This window comes from Callospermophilus lateralis, chromosome 6 (genome assembly GCF_048772815.1).
Source record: "Callospermophilus lateralis isolate mCalLat2 chromosome 6, mCalLat2.hap1, whole genome shotgun sequence".
Taxonomy (NCBI): domain Eukaryota; kingdom Metazoa; phylum Chordata; class Mammalia; order Rodentia; family Sciuridae; genus Callospermophilus; species Callospermophilus lateralis.
Genome location: NC_135310.1, coordinates 10894774 through 10916330, shown reverse-complemented (window position 1 = coordinate 10916330; position 21557 = coordinate 10894774). Strand labels below are relative to the sequence as shown.

The following is a 21557-nucleotide window of genomic DNA, read 5'->3' as shown; positions in this document are numbered from 1 at the left end:
AGCCTGCAAGAATTCTCTCACCCAACCTGCTATGTGTTGTTGAACTATTGCTTATACCCTCTGTGAGTTACTTTTCTTCTGGAAAATGAGAAAATGGATTCTGTTACCTTGGAAATAACTTTCAATTCCAGTGTTCCACAAACCTAAATTTTGCTTCAATTCTAGGCTATTTTATATTAGCGTAGCTACTGGATCCCCGTGGGACAGTACTGTTACATTGGCAGGGCATAGAGGCGCTTTCCCACTGATTCCTCCCCAGCCCTCTGGGTTTTATCTTGATGAGGTCTGCCTAAGTCGCTGGCCTCGAGCCCACCATCCTCCTGTAAGAAGGTGTTCATGAACCAGGGCTGTCCCTCTGTCCCCAGTCTCCTGCTTTTTTGTGCTCTTCTCCCTCTTCTCTCTACATGGCACCCACACACTGTTCACTCTGAGGTGCATCCCTTCAAGGGTCCTTCCTGCACAGGCAAGGCTGATGTCAGGGATAAAACTAGTGTCCAGGTTTCTCATGTTCAAATCCACACCGCAGCCTGGTCTCAGCCAGCACCTGGTGCAGGAGAAGCACAGTGCACAGGACTCTGCCACTCGGGGAGCGCTCTTTCTTCTCATTTCTCTTTGATGATCCTTTGAAGCAGGGACACAAATGATATTTTCTGTTCTTCCTCTCCTTAATTAACTACTCTGATTACCAGTAAAACATTCTGCTTGCATCTTCCCATTTTAGGTTTTCATATCTTTGGAAAGACACACGTGTGAATGGCAAGTGTCCTGAGCTTCATCCTCTGTTTTCAATGACTTTTTCTTAGATTGTGTGCTTAAGAGATCTCAGGGGAAGATACTTTTTACCTCTGTTTTTACTTTTGTCAAAAACAGCTTCTCCAAAATCGTTCTTAATAATAAAGAGCTTTTGTTAAGCATGTCTCTGCCCTGGGTCCCACTGTGAGGCAGATCATGTTTCCATGCTGCTTCACAGAGGAGGAAACTGAGGCACGTAGCAGTTGAGGCTTTCTCCAGGGTGGGTAGTGACTGATGTGGCCAGCCCACTCCCTAGTGTGGGAAGGCCTTGTGAGTGCATCCCATTGAGGAGGTTGGTCACTTACCACAACCCCACAGGTTTAAATGGCAGAGCCAGGCTCACAGGGACAGTGGCCTCAGAGGCCATTCACACAGTCACTGGCTGACCATGTCCCAGGCCTCGCTGTACTCCCTTCATTCACAGGCCACGCAGAAAGCAAAAGCAAAAGGCTTGCCACGCACCTTCGGGAGCCAAGAACGTGTTAGGAGTCCAGTCATGGAAATACATCAAAAGTACCAAAGAGGGCAAGAGAAAAGTCCTATGAAGTGAAGAAGGGGGAATTGTTAGAAATACTATAAAATCTGAATTATTAAATATACAAATGAGATGAAACCAACTTAAATGTGTAAAAATATTTAAATACAGTCTGTTTTACAAAGGTAGTACCTTTCTACCTTCAAGGAAACACACATAGTAACTACCCTTGCAAAGTATTTGCAAGGTAAGAGGGCCATGGGGACTCACTTTAATAAACAGACTTATGTAGATAACTATTGATTATTAGTAACTAGATTTTTATGGGAAAAGAACTGAAATCAGTTTTATCTTCATAGCCCTTTTATTTCTTAAGGACAAAGATTCTATTTTGTTTTTTGTGTTCTCTAGAAAAACATCTCTCACACTGAGCATCTATAGATACTCTGCATATTTGACATTGATTGCAAAGAGGAACAAGGACCTGGCCGTAGTTTTGCTACAAATAAATAGTGTTACCTCAGGCGGGTCACAACAATTCTGAGACTAGATATCACTCACTTGTACAGTAACAACTGAGTGTTTGTGCAGGTCCTCTCTGTGGAGCTGCGCAGGTTGCACACTGACATAGCCCTAGTGTTGTGCCTTCGTTCCACAGTGTCTGTCTTAGGAAGCAGAGGACCCACAAGTAGGTAAGTCTGATAAACTGTTTACTTCTCAATTTAATAAAAGGTGTTTTTCCAGAAGGATCTCAACATTTTTTCTTTAAAATAAATTAAAAGCCATCTGTAATCTTCTTTTTCCATTCCTTTCTCATAAATTCAGCAAAAACAAAATTATATTCAGTTGAAATGAATGCAGTTCCAAAGTAGTGAATTCTACAGTAATAATATTGAAGCCATTTTGGTCTAGAGGAGCAAGGTACAGATATTGCAAGTTGTCCCTTTTGCGGGCCCTCTTGTGGGCCCCTGGCATGCCTGACCCAGAGTTTCTGGCTCCACTCTTGTAAATCTGGATCCCTGTTTGTCTCCCTACCTTTCACAGGAGAGGGGCAGGGGTGCCTGCTTCCTGGGTTATGAGCTGGGGTCCGAAGGTCACCTTGGTGCAGAGGTGGATGCCGTTGTTTTTTGGACTCAACTGTGTCTATGCTGATGGCTCTCCTTGGTATCACTCATTTCTTTTCTTTTCTTTTTTTTTTTGGTGGGGGTAATGGATGATAACACACTTCGGGGTTATAGCTTCTTGTTCCCTTAGCCCTGTTTTATGTTTAAATTGACAGAAGCCAAAGGATTAATCCATTTTCTATATGGTTTTGTTTTATTGAAGGAATATTCTAAACCTCTGTGTTAATAATAGTAGAATAAAACAAATGGAATTAGATCACTTAATTGAAAAAGGAAGGTTGATGTAAGCAAGTCTTCTTTTGATGTTCATATTTAGCTTAAGTGACAAGATTTAAGTGTGAATTTTTCTTAGACTGATAATCATCATGATTTGATCAAAACCTGTGAATTAGTTTTTTTAAAAAGTCAAAAAAAATTACAATGAAAATCAACTCAAAATAGGAAAAAAAAAGAAGAAGAAGAAGAAGAAAGGGGGGGGGAGCTGGGCATTGCTGTGCACCCCTGTAATCCCAGCTGCTTACAAGGCTGAAGCATGAGCATCGTGAATCCAAGATCAGCCTGTACAGCTCATGGAGACCCCATCTCTAGGAAAGGGAAAAAAAGAAAAAAGAGTTAGTTTGACTTAGGTAAAGCTGATTATTCTACCTTGATAATTAAAGTCAGCAGCACACACAGGACAATGTCCTTTCTGCTAATCGACAGGATGAGCACCTTATGGTTGTATTGGTGGCTTTCACTGCTGCTGGTCTTGATGAGGACGGCCACAGGCAGTAGTCAGGATGACCACACATGGACACACGGCTCTGCTACATGTCTTAGCACAGTGCCTTATCCCGTGGCCCGTAGCTCTGCTATTTATTAAAGTGTTTGCTTAAAAAAAGACCATCTGTTGGGTGACATTTCTGCAGGAACGTACCCAGATAGCCAAGTGAGGTGGGTGTAAGTGTCCCTTGCCGGCCTCTTGCCCCGACACTCTCCATTTTAGCTTTGAGCCCAGTCCTGCAGCATGTGACAGTGAAATTCCCAGCGCAGGCTCCTTCCAGATTCAGTTTCTTATAGTAGAGACATGACTACTGTATACTGAAGTTGATTATTGCATTCAGACAATACCTTTTTGTTTAATTGTTAATATCAATGTTTATTCTTTTTTATACTTACCTCTTTTTCAGGAATAACTTTATTATTTGTGCACCATGAAAGTAAAGTTTGACCCTAACACAATAGAGCAAAGATAATTCCTGTTCACTAGTAAAAACTAATGAATATCGGAACAATTTTCATCATTTCCTTACAGACTATTCCTTGTCAGTTGTCCAGAAATAGTCATTGTTTTATCCCTTCAGCAACCATAGGAGATAGGTCATCTCCTATGTACCCTCTTTATAGATGAGGAGACTGAGCTTCAATGACAAATAGCTTTCCAAAGGCCACACATGCAAGAACCAGGTCTGCTCTGCTGTCACATGCTGGTTGTGCTTGTGTGTCCCTGGCATCTGTGTCCAATGTTAGCCTTAGTTGTTGTGTCTTTGAAGAGCCCATGCTTCTCCTGAGAAAGGCAGTGACATGGACACAGTTCCCTTGCCCAGAGTATCCCCTAGTCCCCCACACTCACTGCAGTAGTCTGTGCTTCACTTTCCTTGTAGTTCTCATCATCACATGATCTTGTCTTCATTTCCTAATTTCCTATCTCTGCCACCAGAATTTAAGTTCTCTGACCTATCACTGCTGAATGCTGGGCATATACATTCTAGTATATAAGAATCCCTTAATAACAATTTCTTAAATGAATGAATTTTACTAAGAATCCAGAGACACTGACAAACCTTCCTGGCCCTGCCTGGATGTGTGGTGGGTATTGAGTTGGGTATTCGGTGCCTAAGAGTAATTTACAATGCATGGTGTCTCATCTTTGGGAGGTGAAACTAAGGCTCATTTTTGTGTGTATAGTTTGTGCTTCGGTGTTTTCTGCATTGAATTTGCATCACTTCTTAAATTTTAGAGGAGTTAATTGTATGTGCAGCAGTGAGGATGATCTCAGAAGTATGATGCTAAGTGAAGATAGCCAGGTGCCCATGGCTGTCCCTCGTGACTATGTATCTAACATAGAGAGGCAAAACTACGTGGGAAAAAAGTCAGATCACTGTCTGGTCAGGGCTAGGTTTGGACTTATGACTGACGACAGTGAACAAGAGGGAACTTCTTGCTTCGGCAGAAATATTCTATATCCCAGTCGTGCTGGTGGTTATGGGATTGATGTTTGTTATGGTATATAAATTGTATCTTAAAAAATGTGACCATATCATGTAGTAAATTGTTATAAAAATGGTGAATGACGTTGGCTTTAAAATAAGGTAAATGCGTGTTTAGCCCTAATTCATAATGTTTGTCATAGCATGACTAACGGTGCGTTCCCTCTGATCTGGCTTCTGAAGTGTGCCTCCTTTTAGCCTCCTCTGCCGAGGGGGATGCTGCAGAAGCTTGCACATAGTAGTCATTCATATATAATTGCTAAATGATTGACACTGAGAAACAGATGTCGTGTGTGAGTGGGAACACTTAGCAGCTTAATAAATACAGTAAGCTTGAAAATTGGTTATGACCACCAAATTCAAATGTTCTGTAGTCAGATACAAAATGATCTGCAGTCCTCCTAAAATAATGATGACGACTTCAACAGAGGCTAGCTGCTGCATCCCCGCTTGAATATAAGTCCTAGTGGGTTGAAATCTGAATTCATTTGGTGACCAATTTTCCAAAGCTGTGTGCCAAGACGAACCCACTTGAAAACTGTGTGCTCTCGGACTTGGCTGCAAGACCAGGCCAGCTGAGGTGGGCTGGCCCGGCATCTGCTGCCTTCATTGTGCTTAATGCTGCATCCATCTGCTTTCTGTCAAAGCTGGTGCCAACAAATTACTAATCTATTAGAGAAACATGGAAATAAGATCGCACTCCTCATTCCTGGCTTTTCCTCTCATATTTTGCTTGGCTTACATATTTGGTTTCTGTTTACCTTGGGAAGAAAGATACGCTATCAAGTGGGGGGGGGGTCAGTTTTTGCCCCATCCACACATCTTTGAGGCTGGTAGGGAGGAGTGTCGCGCTGGTCGATGATGGCACATGCAGTTGCCATTCCTCAGGCAGCCCTGCCTGCCCTGTACTAGTCACCCTGGGTGTTCCCTTAGCATCACCTGTCTCCAGGTGACAGTACTGCTTGTGGTGCAGAAAGGTTAAATAACTCCTGAAGGTCACACTGCCAGGAAGTGTCAGCACCGGTGCTCAGACCCTGCTCCTAAAGCCTCTGTTTTATCCATTGATGCCTCAGAAGCCATTTGAAGCCTTTTGGAAATGTTTACCAGACACATGAGTGTAAGGAAGAAAGAAAAGAAAAGGGGGCTTTGCATTTCTCTTCTCAAATGAGGCCTCTACATTAGAATATTTCCATGGATGTGCACTTTTGAGTCAACCCAACTGAGTGGAGAAAAATAACCTGGCTTCCCAGCCCCAGAAGGGCCCTTGGAAGTACATGCACAGCCTGTGGGCGACACAGTGGCTATGCTCCAGCACCTGCCCCCAGGACAGGGTCTCCTGCTGGGAGGCATAGCCTGATACCCCACATTGGAAGCACAGCTCTTTGCTCTTTGGTCCTTAAGGGGGAAGAGCCTGGAGTAGAGTGCAGAGTACCCAAACCTCTTCCTTGTTCCTTCCCTTATGCTCACTGAGATACAGCCTGGACTGCCAGTTAGATCTGAGATACAGAACTGGAAGTAACAGCATTTCTCTATTCTAACTGTGAGAAGAGCCAGACGAGATCAGGAACCTTCTTTGTCTAATAAAACCACTTTAGGAGTGTAGTCTGCCATAACTATGTCTAAATGCTTGTTTTCTACCAGATTAAAGTGTTATTTCATTTCCTTTGAAAGCAGCAGGCACATATGCTTTCACTGAAAAAGGCTTCTCACCAGTGAGTCACATATCTAAGGTTGGGGGAAGGAGGAGAGTAGCCCCAAGTCATCCATGAGTGTGTGAATTTGTTATGTGTTCAGTCCAACTATGAGTGAGCATGATTATTTTTAATAAGAGCAAGAGCCACAGAGGAGCACTGTAGCCTACTGACCTTAGCAGATAACCTGGGAGGGAGGCCGTGAGGTCAGGGTGGAGGAAGGGCCCTACAGCCCAGCCCATCAGGGTGCAGAAGGTATGCATTCCAGCAAGGTGGCCCTGGCCACCAGCCACAAGTTTGCATATGACCCAGGGATGGGAGATTCCAAGACAACTTCAGCACTTTCTGTAAGGAACTTAAACCAGTGAAGTTTGTTTTTTGTAACTTTTTACTTGAAAACAGTGTAAGGTTGATTATTTCTGCACAGCCTGACTGCAGCATAGTGTATTTTGGTGAGCAAGTGGTTTCAGTGTCAGGGGCTGTCCGTCACAGCCTGATGGTGCATCTGGGGCACTGGGGTCCTCCTGCCCAGGTGCCCCCTCCCCAGCCCCAGTGTCTCCCTTGAGCCTGCTGTTGAGCACCTGGCCTCCTCCTCAGCCTCCCAGAAGTGTAGGCTAGAGAAGCTGCTGACTTGAACAAGGCTCATGCTGTTGCTAGCGTGGCAGTTTATTGTCATGCCCCACGGTCAGTCTATGTTGTGGCCTGCTTCAACCCTCTCTGTTTTTGAAGTAAACGTTATGGTTGGACCCCTCCCGTCTGTATTAACCGGCATGACACTGCTTTGGGACTACAGTGGCAGTGTTGAGGAGCGATAGATAGACTTTCTGGCCCACAAAGCCTAAAATATTTATTATCTGGTCTTAGCAGAAAAAAGTATACTGGCTTGTGGTCTACACAACACTGACCTCCTTATCATTTGTGAATAATAACACACAATTCACGTGCAGCCCAAGCAGGAGGCCTGAAGGATGCACCTGGCAAGGTTGAGCACCCAGTAAGTGGAACTCTGTTGAATTCCTTGCTGATTTGTAGGGGAAGGTGCTTTATGTGTGTGAGTTGGAGAAAACCTGGTTTTATAATTGTGGTAATATTGCTCATTAAACATTCTCTTTCTTTACCCTGGGAGAGGCCAGGGTCAGATGTGATGTGCTGGGACTCGGTGCCACACTCATAGCCTCCCGCAGTCATCCCTGGGCATTCTATATGGCTCCAGTTATTAGCCCTACAGCTATGGGACAAGTTACTTAGCACCTGTGCCTTAGGTTCTCGTCCAAAATGATGTTGACAGTAATATCTACTCTTGGGCCTCACAGAAATCAAGGGGTTAACACAGAGAACCTGGAACTGAGCCTGGTGCCTGGTAAATGTTAAGAGTTTGCTTTTATCATTGTTGATCTGTTTCTCTTTACATTGGGAATCCTTGAGAAGCTCCTCATCTTCAGGGTTAACCACATACATAGAAGCCCATGGGGGCCCTGCAATCTGTCCTTTTTACCCTGCTGCCCCCAGCTCAGCCCCCTCTGGCTCTTGGTGACTGTCTTGAGCGTTCTCTTGTCCGTGTGCAGTGTTCATGGCCACTGATCCATGGGGGCTCTTCCCCCTCCTTGCCCTGCTCCTGTGTAGCTGCAAAGTCCCTCCACCTCCTGCTCAGATTCAGATGACTTTACTGTGTCTGGGGTTCAGTCCTGATGCCCTTCAGGTGGAGGATATCAGAGGAATGTTGTTTACAGGGTGGAGGAAGGAAGGAAGGTGAGAGCAGCCCACCTAGGGGTGCCATGTGGTCAGGAAGGCAGAACTGCTTTGTTCTGAGAAGTCTCTACCACCCCACCACAGAGGGCAGCCCAACCCCCACTCAGACTCACTCCTGCCTCAGTCTCTCTGGTTTGACTTTGGTGTCTTTTCTCATCTTTGCCCATCCTGCTCCAACACATTTGCATGTAGATTGTGAGCTTCCCAAGTATAGGAATCCAGGGTCATTCAACTTTACGTCACATACAATGTGTGTATTGTTAGGTGGATGGGGAGAATCTTTTAGAAAGTAATAAGGACTGATTGAGAAATGCTGATCCGTATTCTACAAATAGCTCTGTCTTTTTACATTTTTTATTTCAACCATCCTTTATTGGGATGAAATGTGTTTGGGTGGTGGAACCCATGGGTTCCGGAGTCTGTTTGCTTGAACTTCATTCCAGGTTACTAACTCTTGATTTCCCTCACTTGTAAACAGTGGTATCTGCATTTCATATGATTATTGGGAGAAATGAATGAATTCAGTGGGGCAAAGCCCACGCAGTGGTTCCACAGTTAACATCTGCTTCTGCCGTTATTGAAGTGGTATCATGTATGCCTTTAATTTACTAGAATTTAATTTGTATACATGCAATCAGAATAGAAGGTAGGAAGAAGGAGGAAACAAAACCACTATGAGTCGGAGCCCTTACAGCTACACTCTGCTCCCTGAGCTCCCCAGCATGGGCAGATTTGGGAGGTAAGGTTGTGGTTCCTGTTTCAGCTGCCAGCCCTGCCTGCTTCTTCTCATGCCACCATTTTGCTGTGCCCAGTGTCACACTGGTGTTTGGAATCGTAAGATAATGGGACCTAAGCACAAACCAGCCACTTCATTGGGCGCCCAGGCAAAATTATAGTTGGTTGTTCCCAAAGTTGATGAAAAGCCGTGTTGGACGTTGATACCACCCACCCTACGTCTTGGAGGCTAACCTGGCCCTAAGTACAATTGCCCTACGGTAGCTGTTGGCCTAGGGCTGATGTGATAGAGCAGTCCCAAAGTGGCCTTCGTCAGAATACTTGCAAATTCAAACAATGATTTTGGTTATAGTTTAAGAATATTAAAGCAAGGCTTATTGCTGGTATTCCATTTTAAGATTAGCTTGCCTTTCTCCTCAACATTGCAGGGGCCTGGGGGGCAGGGGATTCTTTTGTCTTTGGGCTCACCCCTAGGACTTTGGGAATGTGCAGAGAAAGCATATTTTGAGACTGGCAGCCTCATCTAACCAACAGGAAGGGCTAATGGGGATCATGATTAATACTCTATGGTGAGCACATTGTTGCACAGAAAGTATTTCCAGGGAGTGTTTTCACAAGTATAAGGACTAAATTAAAACCTTTAATCTGTGTTTGCTTTTTGTTTAGGTAACTACTCCAGACCCCCAACGTATAGTGGGGTGCCCAGTGCAAGCTACAGTGGCCCAGGGCCCGGTATGGGCATCAGTGCCAACAACCAGATGCATGGACAAGGGCCAAGCCAGCAATGTGGTGCTATGACCCTGGGACGGATGCCGGCAGCTGGGATGCAGAACAGACCATTTCCTGGAAACATGAGCAATGTGACCCCCGGCTCTCCTGGCATGTCTCAGCAGGGCGGGCCAGGCATGGGGCCGCCGATGCCCACCGTGAACCGGAAGGCACAGGAGGCCGCTGCAGCCGTGATGCAGGCTGCTGCCAACTCAGCACAAAGCAGGTAAGCCGCTGGGGCTGAGCCAGCTAGGTGCAGTGCAGACACACAATCAGGCAGCAGACACTAGAACAGCAGAACACACTTGCATTTGACGATTCTTTTTGTGTCAAATACATGCTGTACCATAAAGGTCAGAGAAGTGAGTGACCATGTTTTATGATCCGTTGAGGAAGGAATCTGAGAAATAGGCTCATCAGTTGTGGAAAGTGTCTTAAAAATGTCTGTTACAGTCATTGACACCAGCATATGACATCCTGGTGCATAGTAAAATGTCTTAGTTCCATTTAAAAGAAATTTTGAGAAGGAAGCATGAAAGGCAAAATATTTAAAATCCAAATCATTGAAAAGGATGCATGCCCCCCACTTTTTTTTTAAACCTACAATAAGAATCTTTGTAAAAAGAAACTTTGCATGTGCTGGGCTAACAGTATTTGTCTAGGATTTGTACACTTCGTATCCTTATGCTGAAAAAAAATTTTTTTTTTTCTGGGCATAATTACATCCAAACCAAAGTGTGGCCAACAAAGCAAAGATAGTATTTCCGGAAGTTTAAGTTGATGGAGCAAGGTTTCAGCTTTTATTGCTTGCTTGATTTTAGCCCTAGTTCTTAATATTAATTCTTAAAGTAATACTTGACCTGTATAAATAACAACAGAATCAGAAATTTATGAGACAAAGATGACTGTATTGTAAAAAGCACATTAGAAGATATTTATCTCAATGTTATCTTCAGAAGAAAGAATAGAAGATTCTGAATCTTGTGAAAGGGAAATAAAAACTGAGAGAGAGAGAGAGAGAGAGAGAGAGAGAATGTGTGTGTGTGTGTGTGTGTGTGTGTGTGTGTGTGTGTGTGTGTTTGTTTGTTTAAATGTGTCCCTTTGCTCCTTTTCCCCCAAAGCTGCTATTTCTAAACGATGGGGACCCCTCCAGTCCCACTGTTTGCTCCAAACAATGATACATTTCCCTTGAGGAATTAAAATGAAAATCACCTACACATTTACCCCCACCTCCATTACAGTCTCTTAAATTCCTCTGAACACCAGCACCTGCCTTGTAGCCAACATGCTCAGGCTGTGGGGATGTTTAGATAAACCTGTCTGTGAAGACTGGTTCAGCTGGTCCAACTGAAGTTCTGATTTAGGTTTAAATGAATTGTCTATTGTTGGAACTCAAAGCACAAGTTATGTTCCTTCTGTTAAGTAGGAAGTATGTGATTGCATTTGTCAGGAGGCTCTGAAGGTGATCTGAGAGGATAACAGAGATTAAGGCAGAATTCTGCTAGATTAGAAAGTCTTGCTGTGTTCCCTTTCCGGGCCAGTGTGTGTGTCATCTTTAGAATTCAATGTGTCTTTATTTTCTGTTTGTAATCAGTAGACCTTTCCAAAGCCTTACCTTCACATACTACCCATTTTAGCTCTCTGGGAGTTTAAAAGGGGGCTGCTTATTTTAGTTTTCGATTTTACCAAAGTCAAAGTTATACTTCACATCTGTAAACAGATTAGATCTGAGAATCTTATTTTTTCCCTCCTGTGCCCTCCCCGCCCCAGCATTTTTTTTTTTAAAGAAATTTGATCCAGACCCACCCAAGGCAGCTGCATGGTCCAGGGTATTCTGCCTGTTTGTCCCCTTCTGTAACCCCCATACCTACATGTGGAATAGCATGCAGACAGGGATTCAAAGTTGTGCTACAGAACAAATCCAAAGAAGCTGTTCTTCTGTTCCACTTTAGGCCACCATACATTAGGTCGCCTGCTTATCCCAGCCAGTCTGGGGCTGGCGGACGCCCCATGTTTTCTTCCCAGCACCCCAACTATGGCAGCTCCCAGGCTCCCATGATGCACCAGGCTGACCAGTACGGGTAGGTGGCAACACACCCCGGGCTTCTGCGGGACCTGGATGTTTTCTCCTAAACATTCAGGAACATGCCATCTGGCTGCAGGAACACCCAGGCCAAGAGAGTAAACGCCCTTATAGGAAAGCCACCCGGGGCAGTTCGTCTGTCTGTCCTTCTGTGTTGTGTTCCTTTTGCTTTTCACTATCTGTACTGCAACAGTTTGGGGGAAGCCTGCATGTCGCCCTCGGGTCCTGTCTGTGCATGGCTTTAGCATGCCTGCTTTCCTTCATGCCTGAGAGGGAGCGCAGAAACCTCTATCTGCGTGAAGCAGCGTAGTCACCTGCTCGGGCATCCTTTCCCCTTCACTGTCCCTGTTTTGTCTGGTTACCTGTGTTGTGCAGCACTGTCCTCCTGACTGTGATGACCACACCTGCCACCACAGTGAGATGCCGTCACCCAGAGTGGCGTGGCATGAGACCTGAGACCCATCCTGGCCTGGCCCATTCAGAGGGCGTAGGAGAAGTTTCCTCACGGTGTCAGTGAGCCAGCACCTGTGCCAGAGGCTTCTGTTATTTCCTTCCAATGAGATTAGAATGTTGAAGCCATCAGGAAAATACAACCAGATAACAACGCAGAATTCTCTACCTGAACAGTGTAGCCATATTTTTATCAATTTCAATACAGGAATTACATATAGCAACAAAAAGTACTTCTCTTCTTTCCTTCTATAAATCTACATACTGGCCGGTGCCTGATGTACCAGTGACTTGCAACTTAGTGAGACCCTGTCTCAAAAGAGAAAATAAGGGTTGGGGATGTGGCTCAGTGGTTAACCACCCCTGGGTTCAATACCCAGTACCAATAAAAAAGGTAAAAAGGTATACACTCTGAGGCCCTGTCACCATTTTTAGGTTAATAAATGCCCTTAAAGCACACCACTGCTGAGTGAACTGTTGGCACTGTTTTGTGTATATTGATCATAAGATTATTGTATATAGACTTCAATGTGCTTGATACTTCCAGTAAAGACATACCTTTCTTTGGTTAACATAAAACAGATTTTTGTCAACTAGCTTTGTTTCATCAGTAAACTTAGCAAACTACATTTTCACTACTTGTTATGGGTGAATGACAAAGCTTTTTAATAGCCTTATATTCAGTCTACATTTATTTAGACATCAGAGGAAATGACCGTTTCATAACTGAGAATTATGCGTTCTGTGAACATGGTCCTAAATTTGGACCAACAAATACAGAATTCTTAATATAATCCTCAGAGTAAAATAACAACCACAGAATGAGGCAAACATTCTCATTCTTCGGAAATTGTCTTTTCCTCTATTGTGCTTTTTCCCTTGTACCTTCAAGGTCAGTTCACGAAATAGTAGGAAGATCATGGTGAGGGAGGAAGGTGTTTGCCATCAGCCTCAGACCACAGGCTTGTCCTTCTCCTCAAAGGAGCATTGTCTACCGCCACAAACCTCATCTGGCTGGGCTTTGCCAAGCCCTGTGAAGCAACTGCAGAAAGTGAATTTAAATGGTGTGCATCACAGTAAAATCTGTTCCACTGGGGCAGAAAATCAATGTTAGCTAACCAGCAGGAGAAGATCCAATCTGTGTTTCAGCCAGTGGCATCCAGATAACTTCCTTACAATACAACACCTCCTCCTTTAGAAAAATTTTTTGAAAAAATTTGGATTGTTCTCTGTAAATCTTACCACATACATTGGCAAAGGCTCGTCTTTGTAGCCCTGCACCTGTTGGTTTACAGTATTTACACTGTGTTTACAGTATTCTCTATCAAAAAGAAAAGAAAAGAAAGTTTGGTTTCTATTTTAAACCTGCCTTCTGTTCCTTTGCCTATTGTGCCTTTTTTAAAACAGAAATTGAATTTGAAAAAAAAAAAAGTGTGTGTTTCATATTTTTTAGTGTTACAGGTTGGGAGATTTTATTTTTCCATATTTAATAACATTGTGGCAAAACTTGCATTGTTGGTTTCTTTTCCTCTCCCCCCACACCCCATTGATAACTCTGTCAGGTGAATGTTAGTTGGTCATTTGGAAGACAGTTGTGAAAAAGCCAGTTTCCTTTTGGAAAGGAGGCCATGGTGCAGGCCTTTCAGGGGCCCTGTATTCACAGGGGTCCTCTAAAGAGCCTCTCTAGAGTCCCGAAGGCCTGGAGCCTGTGAAGAGTCCGGAAGGACAAGTTAATGATGGAGTTGAGGAATGAGGCTACAGTTAGACAGCTTGGTGACAAGATGAAGGATTGTGTCAGTGGTATTTTCTAGCCAGTTGAGTGTAAGGTATACAGAGAAAACACACAACCAACTGGTCAGAAGTTTCGTTATCAGTTCCTCTAAGAGTGGCACCATGCCTGTAAAAAATTCACCTGCTACGTTGAATAAGTACATATAGGTATATTTTTTTTCACCCATTGGATAAAAGAATTCTTCCTTTCACTTTTTAGAGGATGCACAATAGAAGGCGGTGGATCTCGTTCAAATGGTATCTTGATGCCCAGTCAACGTTAATGATTTATAAGTAATATCTGTACAGAACTGACAAGCTTTTTTTCTCAGAAGATGCATTGCTGTTTAATTAACAATCAAGCCTATAATTGTTAATGCAATGTTATTTGAGAGATTTGAGAAACAGAGTTGGAAATACTATTTGATCTTACCAAAAGCCCATCCTGATAGATGTTCATAGCATCAGACAGGAAGATTCTGAGCCTGGAAGAGCCCACAGCTACTGCCTCCTCAAATGCATTCCCAGCTCTAAGATTTTTTGACTGACTGAATCTATGTTCTGCAACCTTGATGGTTGAAGCGCACGCGCACACACACACACACATCTACAACTAACATTCCCTGGGTTGTTTCTTGTGCTTTGCACCCCATTCCTTATTTCTAGATGGCACGCTATAGTGTTCAACAATTGGCATCTCTGCCATAAACAACTGATTGATAGAGCTGGATATTTCAGAATTATCCAGATTTTTTTTCTTGGAAATGAGCTCTAAGCAGGAAGCATGACTTCACTGAATTTATAGAAGTTCTAAAAAGCCCCACATCTTTAAACTAGGGTATGTGAGTAAACAGATTTTAATTCCTCACATATATAAACTAGAGTCAAGTCTTTGGTTACATGAAAATGGAAGAGAAGTCTGGCACCAGACTTTAGGATCTTTATTCTGTTTCATAAGAACGACTTCTAAGAAGACACAGAACTTCAATTACGGAATGACAGAACCCTGGAGCTGGAAGGCATCGGTCTGGACACTGCTCCAGCCTGTGCTCCTTGACTTTCTGGTGGAGGAAACAGACCTGTGGGTGCCCACTGAGGACCATTGAGTTTGGAGACAGGGCACAGCAGAGGTGGGCCTATGGTTCTCTTCTCCCTCTGTAATGCTGTTCCTAAACTAGATTTTTCTTTAAAAAATGCAAAAATACTCTCTATTATAGAGTTCTCCTTTGTGCCTAAAGGCAGCCTGCAATTAGAAAGCAAAGAATGAGCAACTGAATGGAGACCGTGCCTCATGCTCAGGGCGAGGCCAACTGCTCTTCTGCACTGAAAGGCTGCTGCACACACCCTGGCAACCCTTGAGCAGCTCAGGAGGCCGTTTGCTTCTCAGGCCCGACACCTGCAGTGGAAGTCACACACACTTGCCAGCACGTGACGGGTTTGTGCATCAGTGGTTTTCCCCATCTGATTGCCCCCGCCTACATGCCGCAGCATTTAACACTGTTGGGGCTGGCATGCAGCTGTTAAAGTAAGAATGGAGAGTCGTGGATGAGGGCATTTCCTGCTGGGTGGGGGGCAAGGGGACACCTGTGTACACTGGGCAGGCACTGTCATCCTTTTGCTGTCCCCAGTGCAGTAACCAAACATCAGACAAAAGGAAACTCTCAGACTGCCTACATGTTAAAAATGAGCAAATAAAGGGCAAGGTCAACCAGTATAAAGTGTCTTACTCTTGACTAGAAGACTGTTGTTCTAACAGATACCACTAAGATGCATATGTGTACCTACATTTTAATTCTTACGTCACAACAAAAACTAGGGTCACCAAAATTAGTTTTAAAAATATTTTTGGTTTAAGTAAAATGAGAAATTGAAAATTTTAATTAATACTAATTTTTTCATCTTAGCCACTCATTAACAGAGTAAATGAACTCCACTGGGTCCTAGCCACAGGAGCCCTAGATCAGTAGCAATCCAACTGTTTAAAGTGTAGAAGCAAGTTGGGCACGGTGGTGCATGCCTGTAATCCCAGCAGTTTAGGAGGCTGAGGCAGGAGGATCACAGCCAGCCTCAGCCAAAGCGAGGTGCTAAGCAACTCAGGGAGACCTGTCTCTAAATAAAATACAGTATAGAGCTGGGAATGTAACTCAGTGGTCAAGTGCCCCTGAGTTCAATCCCCCGTCCCACCACCCCAGAAAAAAAAGTGTGTAGAAGCAGCTGTACATTCTGTAAGAGGATGTGGCCAGCCGTCTCCCCTGCTCGGAGACAGCTGGATCTATTCACAGAGGCGAATCCGTTGGTCTGGCTTTCAGGCACACCAAGTTGCTGCTGTCTGTGCCACATGCGCATCTCACATCCACATGGCCCCTAGCCACTGTTCATTACTGAGACTCAGTTGTCATTCATGTGCTGTGCTGCAGTATGCCAATGAGGCACTTTTTCTGTGTTATTTTCTTCTGAAACCAGTGTGACGCAGTGACTGATGGACAAGGAGCCACTGATGTGGAAATACTTTAATGGAGAGAGTACATTAAAATGTCAAAGAGAAGGGCCAAAAAACTTGTGAATGTGTCAAGCCCCAGTTACAGTGGCGTCCCTGTGCCGAGGAGCAGGGGATGATGCATTCACTGAGATCCAGCCCTTTGGATTTTGGACAACTAGGTTTTAACATAATAGCTATGATTTGAAAAGCCATGTTATTGAAAGACAAAGAAGAAAGATCTCAAAGGCTGAAATAGAGATTTTATTTCTGCAGTTAAATGTAAGGCTTGCATTATTGTCTGAATACTATGCAGTCATTTTTGGTCCCTTTCAAAATTTAGAATTTGAATGTTATTATGTTGGTATTTTAAGATTATGATTTCACAATTAAATCTTTTAGAGTTATAAGACTATTATTCATAATAGCCCTAAATTACATTTATAAATCTTCAAATCAAAATACACTAAAATATTAAGTCTTAAAAAAACAGAGTTTTTTACTTTATTTTAATGAGGTTCAAAGTATGAAATATACAGCAAACCTCCAGTGGACTAGAGGCCATGAGCTACCCTAACTAGCAGATAATTGCCACTTGGAGATTTCAACACACACTCACCCAACCACAGGAGGGACGGGACGCGGCCAGTGCGCCTGCATGTTTAACAAATCCTCTAGGTGGTTCTGGAGCAGAAAGCCAGCTCACACCTAAGGATTAGTGTTTGTGCTCCAAGACAGCACTGATGGCAAGCCCGGGAAAGCTGAGTGAGAAAGGCAAGCTGAGCCCTGCCTGCCTGCTTACATCTCTGCCCACACATTCACACACTCATGCTAGAGAGGCTAGCACCTAGGACTAACTATATGGCCACACAGTGTCACAGCTCCGCAAGTCCCACTTAATCAGGAAAGAGCAGGGATCCTGAAATCACAATCGCAGCAGGTAACGGTGCAGACCTGCATTGCCAACCTGAAGGGCTTGCAGACTGATACCAGGAGGCAGCAAAGTTCTCCAGCCTTGACCTCAGCAGTGTTTTGGGCTGAAGGCAGCAGGAGCAGCGGGAGCCATGAAGTTGATATGCTCTGAGACTTTGTATAGTCCAGCTGGGAGACTATCTGGGTGACCTTGTAAAGATCTGTAGTGAGGGGCTGGATTCTTTTTTGAATGCTCACAGGCACCTTAGTTTAGTGGCATTAAGGATTGTGGGGCGCACCCCCTAAAGGTTTTTCGTAATCTGGTTCTTTTTCTTATTTTGAATTCCACGTCAGCCATCACATAGATTTGAATAACAAACCAAATGAAAACTCCAACCACAAGGTTCAGCCCCTTGCTTGGAGTGTTACTACTCCTGGGTTCCCTTTGCTGCTTAGACACCTTCAGGTGGGGACTCACCAGAGTCCTCTACTACTCGCAGGGGCTGGGGCTAGTGAAGTGCCGCAGTCTCTGGCTGGGCACAAATCACGAGTCTCCACACAGCTTGTAGATTCAAACAGCAATTCTTTATTCCCGAACTCACACCGGCCGTCTACAAACACGCTCTGGGGGAATCCACGTTCTCTGCCCAAATCCACTCTCTCCCAAATCCACTCCGCATGGGCTTCTGTCTCCCAAAATATACTGTCTGACCCTAAGAACTCAAGAGGAACTCAGCAGCAGGATACGCCCTATTCTAAAGGGGGAACACCCTAATCTCCTATTATGCTAAACTGCCCTATTCTAAAGGGGGAACACCCTAAACACGGATCCTGCCCTGGTCCTTGAGCAAGGTCACCTTACAGAAGTCCTTCCACTAGACAGCATGGGAGTAAGCTGGCAAGGAGATTGTCATACCTACTTGGCTGATGGCTCCCAGCAGTGAAGGATTACAGTTTTGCTCAGTCTTCAGGCTTTTCCAGAGGCATTTTCTACCTAATTTTGAACAGTGTGTGGTTTCACTACGTTAGATAACTTCACAGCCCAAGGCCATCTTTAGCTCAGGAAATTTTGTAAGAGTTTTAGGAGTATTTCTTAAAAATCAAAAGTGTGTGTGTGTGTGTGTGTGTGTGTGTGTGTGTGTATGTGTACGCTCCCTATCAAGGGTTTTACAAAATATGCTACAATACAGTATTTGAGATGGAGAACTCAGGATCCAAAATACTTTTTTGAAGCCAACAGAAAGTTCCATTATCATTATGGTAGCAGAGATACATATGGATGCATGTAAGAGGTATGTATTCTTAATCATTTTGTTGCTAAAGCGTCTCTCCTCGGATTAGTTCACCAGTGAGTGTTAATTATCCGCTCTGCATTCGTCAAGCTCACATGAACTCTACATCTGGGGCAGGGTACTCCCAGATCTCTAGGACCCCACTCTTCACTCCACTCTCCTGGCTCCCAGGCAGCTGGGACACTTCCAGATGGTCTGCTCCCCCTATCCTCTCTCACCTGTCCAGGTGACAGGTTAAAGTTGTCCTGAATAAAGATATGGACCCACCTAGCACTGAAAAGGAGCAATTCTCCTAGTAAAGGGATTGAGACTCCTATAATGGTATTATGATCTCAAGATTAACTTTTAAAGATCTTTATGTTTAGTGCAGTTAGGAGGGCGCACTTTCCATGGGGCACAGCAGTGTCAACTGCATTTCTCTTTGGTGCAGTATGGGTCTCATTTTTCCTAGACCAGGGGGATGCTGCATGGTGCCAGCATCCCCAGAAGTCTGAGAGTCTCCTCTTACAGAAGGAGGACAAGCTCCCAGCCCCACTGGGGCTCACACTGGGGCTGTGCACTCAAGGCCACTGGGACGCTAGGAATCAGCAAGGAAGTGCTGGAATCACTCCGTGTTAAATGTCATCAGTATTTCGGTTGACTTCTGTGTTCTTGCCAGTAAACAGTTTACAAAGCAGGAGAGGGAACCAATCTAGGTCAACTTTGAGGATGCAGAGACAGCCTTGGACCTCAGTTACCAAGATCCAAGCAGTCGGACACTCTTCTTGCATTTTCTTCACACTTGGGCAAGGAGGCCTGTCTCCTGAAACCCCTCACACTCTGTTTGTTCTGGTTCCTTTGAGAACCAGGGAGGATCAGTAAGCTGCTTTAGGGACAAAACTGGCCCCTGTGTTGAGGAAAGGAAGGACGGGGCCTAGCACCCAGGAGCAGCTGATGGGGAGTGGTGAGGAGCGCAGGCTGTTTGTGATGGTGTGGGCTTCCAGGGCCCGGCTGGAGCACAGTGCCACCCAGGGCTCAGCTGAGGGACCTTTGCCAGGAAGCGTGGTCAAATACAGTGCTTTGGACAAATGGGGAGAGCCAGGAGGTGGCTTGGGACAGCTTGTGGGAGATGCCAGGTCATGAGGCCAGGACAGAGAGGTGCTCTGCCCGATGAGTTAGCTCACTCTTGAGAAGGTGCTGCTCTATGGAAAGGGTCTCCTCGGAGCTGTTGGAATGTGATACTGTCCTCTACCCGTTCTTAAAGGAAAGGGTACAACTTAAACATACCTGGAGGCCAAGGGCTTGAGGAGTCCTGTGTGTAGCTAGAAAACAATGGTTCATTGTAAGTGGCGAGTCTGTTGGTGTTTCTTGGAGTGAAGAGGCTGCCTTGAAAGAGATCACATTGGCCAGTGAGCAAAGAGCTTGGAAAAAAGAGTCTCGTAAGGGGCATCCCTCACAGGGGGGGAAGATGGCTTACAGCACACCAACGCTCTCCTGCCCAGGGGTCCACCTGCCTGTGCAACCTCACCTTGGCACGCGAGGCCCGTCGGACTCCAGGTGTCCAGAGCCAAGCTCCCGCTCTCTCCTGACTCAGTGGCTGCCCCAGCCTCTCCTGCACAGGCAGCCTCTCCTGCACAGGCAGCCTCTCCTGCACAGGAACGCCTGCCAGCCATGCCCGCCTGCTCTTCTTCCCCCACAGGGTTTAATCATCACCAGATCCTTGTGTCACCTCCATGATGCTGCTAGCGCTTCATCCTGCTTCCACCACCCATGGCCTCCCACCCGAGAGCCCCACACGTGTTCTTCCTGCCTCTCACAGTCAAAGGGTGATATCTTACAACACACATCTTCAGTGCCATTCTTCCTCCTGGAAACCCCTGGTCTCTTCCTGTTTCTCTTTGGGTTCAGAACCTCACGTAATCGTGGGCCTCATGGTGCCCCTTCTTCCCACACCGTCTGTGCACACCAGACGCCACAGGGCCCTGCACCTGCAGTTCTTGCCTCCTCATCTGGTGGATTCCCATCCAACACTCAGAGCTAAAGGGCCACCATCCCTTCCCCAGGGTACTTCTGTCCCCCTCACCTTAAGCTTGCAAATGCAGGTACCTTATATCCACGCCACAGCAAGGCCACAGCTCTTGCTGGCTGCTCCAGTTGTTTGTTTTCTTGTGTGTTTGGTCCACTGTTGTGTTGCTTCGCGCCCACCCCATCCCGGACACAAGTGTGACTCCTGAGCAGAAGGTATTTCTGACTGAAATTTGTATTTCTAGTATGTTTCCCTGAGCAAAATGGAGTAGCTGGTTTTGTTTGTTTGGTTTTTGTTTTTAAACAGCACATGGCTGTATATTTTTGCAGGAATCCAGTTTCTATGTCACTGCTCTTGGATTTGCTGTTTTCTTTGTTCAACGATACAAATGCTGCTTTGCCTTCCCAAGGATGCTGTCAAGCCAGAGCCACTGGCCTGTTGAAATGGCAACATGGGTTTGCCACCAGCATTGCTGACAGCAGCTGCTGCGGGCACGTTCGTGGGTCAGCCCCACCACAAAGCCACAGGAGCTTCGTGCTTTGATTGTGCTTTTTGGGGTACACACAGTGGTTTTTGCTTTGGATATTAGATTTAAAATAAGCTGAGCTGGATTTCTCCTCAGTGCTGCTTTGGAAGAGTCACCACGTAATTCCATCAGAAATCTCTCTCCAGCGATACTGGATGTAGTGTGAGAACATCTGTGGTCATAAAACATTTCCAATAGGATGTTGTGTTCTTATAGCCGTAGCTCTCCAGGGAAACAGAGTAGCAAGTAGAAAAAGATTCTGCTGGAATTGGGGTCTCGCAGGTTTCAACTTCTGGTTCCAACAGTTGGGTCTAAGTAACAAAGTGCCCTCGAATTTCAGTGCTGGTCTGGCGTATTTTGTCAGTAAGCGGTCCTTGGTGGCTTCATGACTCCGCCCACGCTGCACTGGCAGTCCTGGATGAAGGCATGTGTGCGTGGCAGTCACGCTCAGCTTTATGCT

The 21557-nt window shown here is 45.1% G+C and overlaps 1 protein-coding gene across 3 annotated transcripts in view; it reads left to right on the top strand.

Annotated features, from left to right (window-relative positions):
- Arid1b (AT-rich interaction domain 1B) overlaps positions 1-21557 on the top strand; it is a 402089-nt gene that overhangs the window by 333212 nt on the left and 47320 nt on the right. For all 3 annotated transcript variants that reach the window (XM_076858093.2, XM_076858094.2, XM_076858092.2), the window contains exon 8: positions 9482-9809. In XM_076858093.2, coding sequence (XP_076714208.2) covers positions 9482-9809 — 328 coding nt within the window. The remainder of the gene's footprint in view (positions 1-9481; positions 9810-21557) is intronic.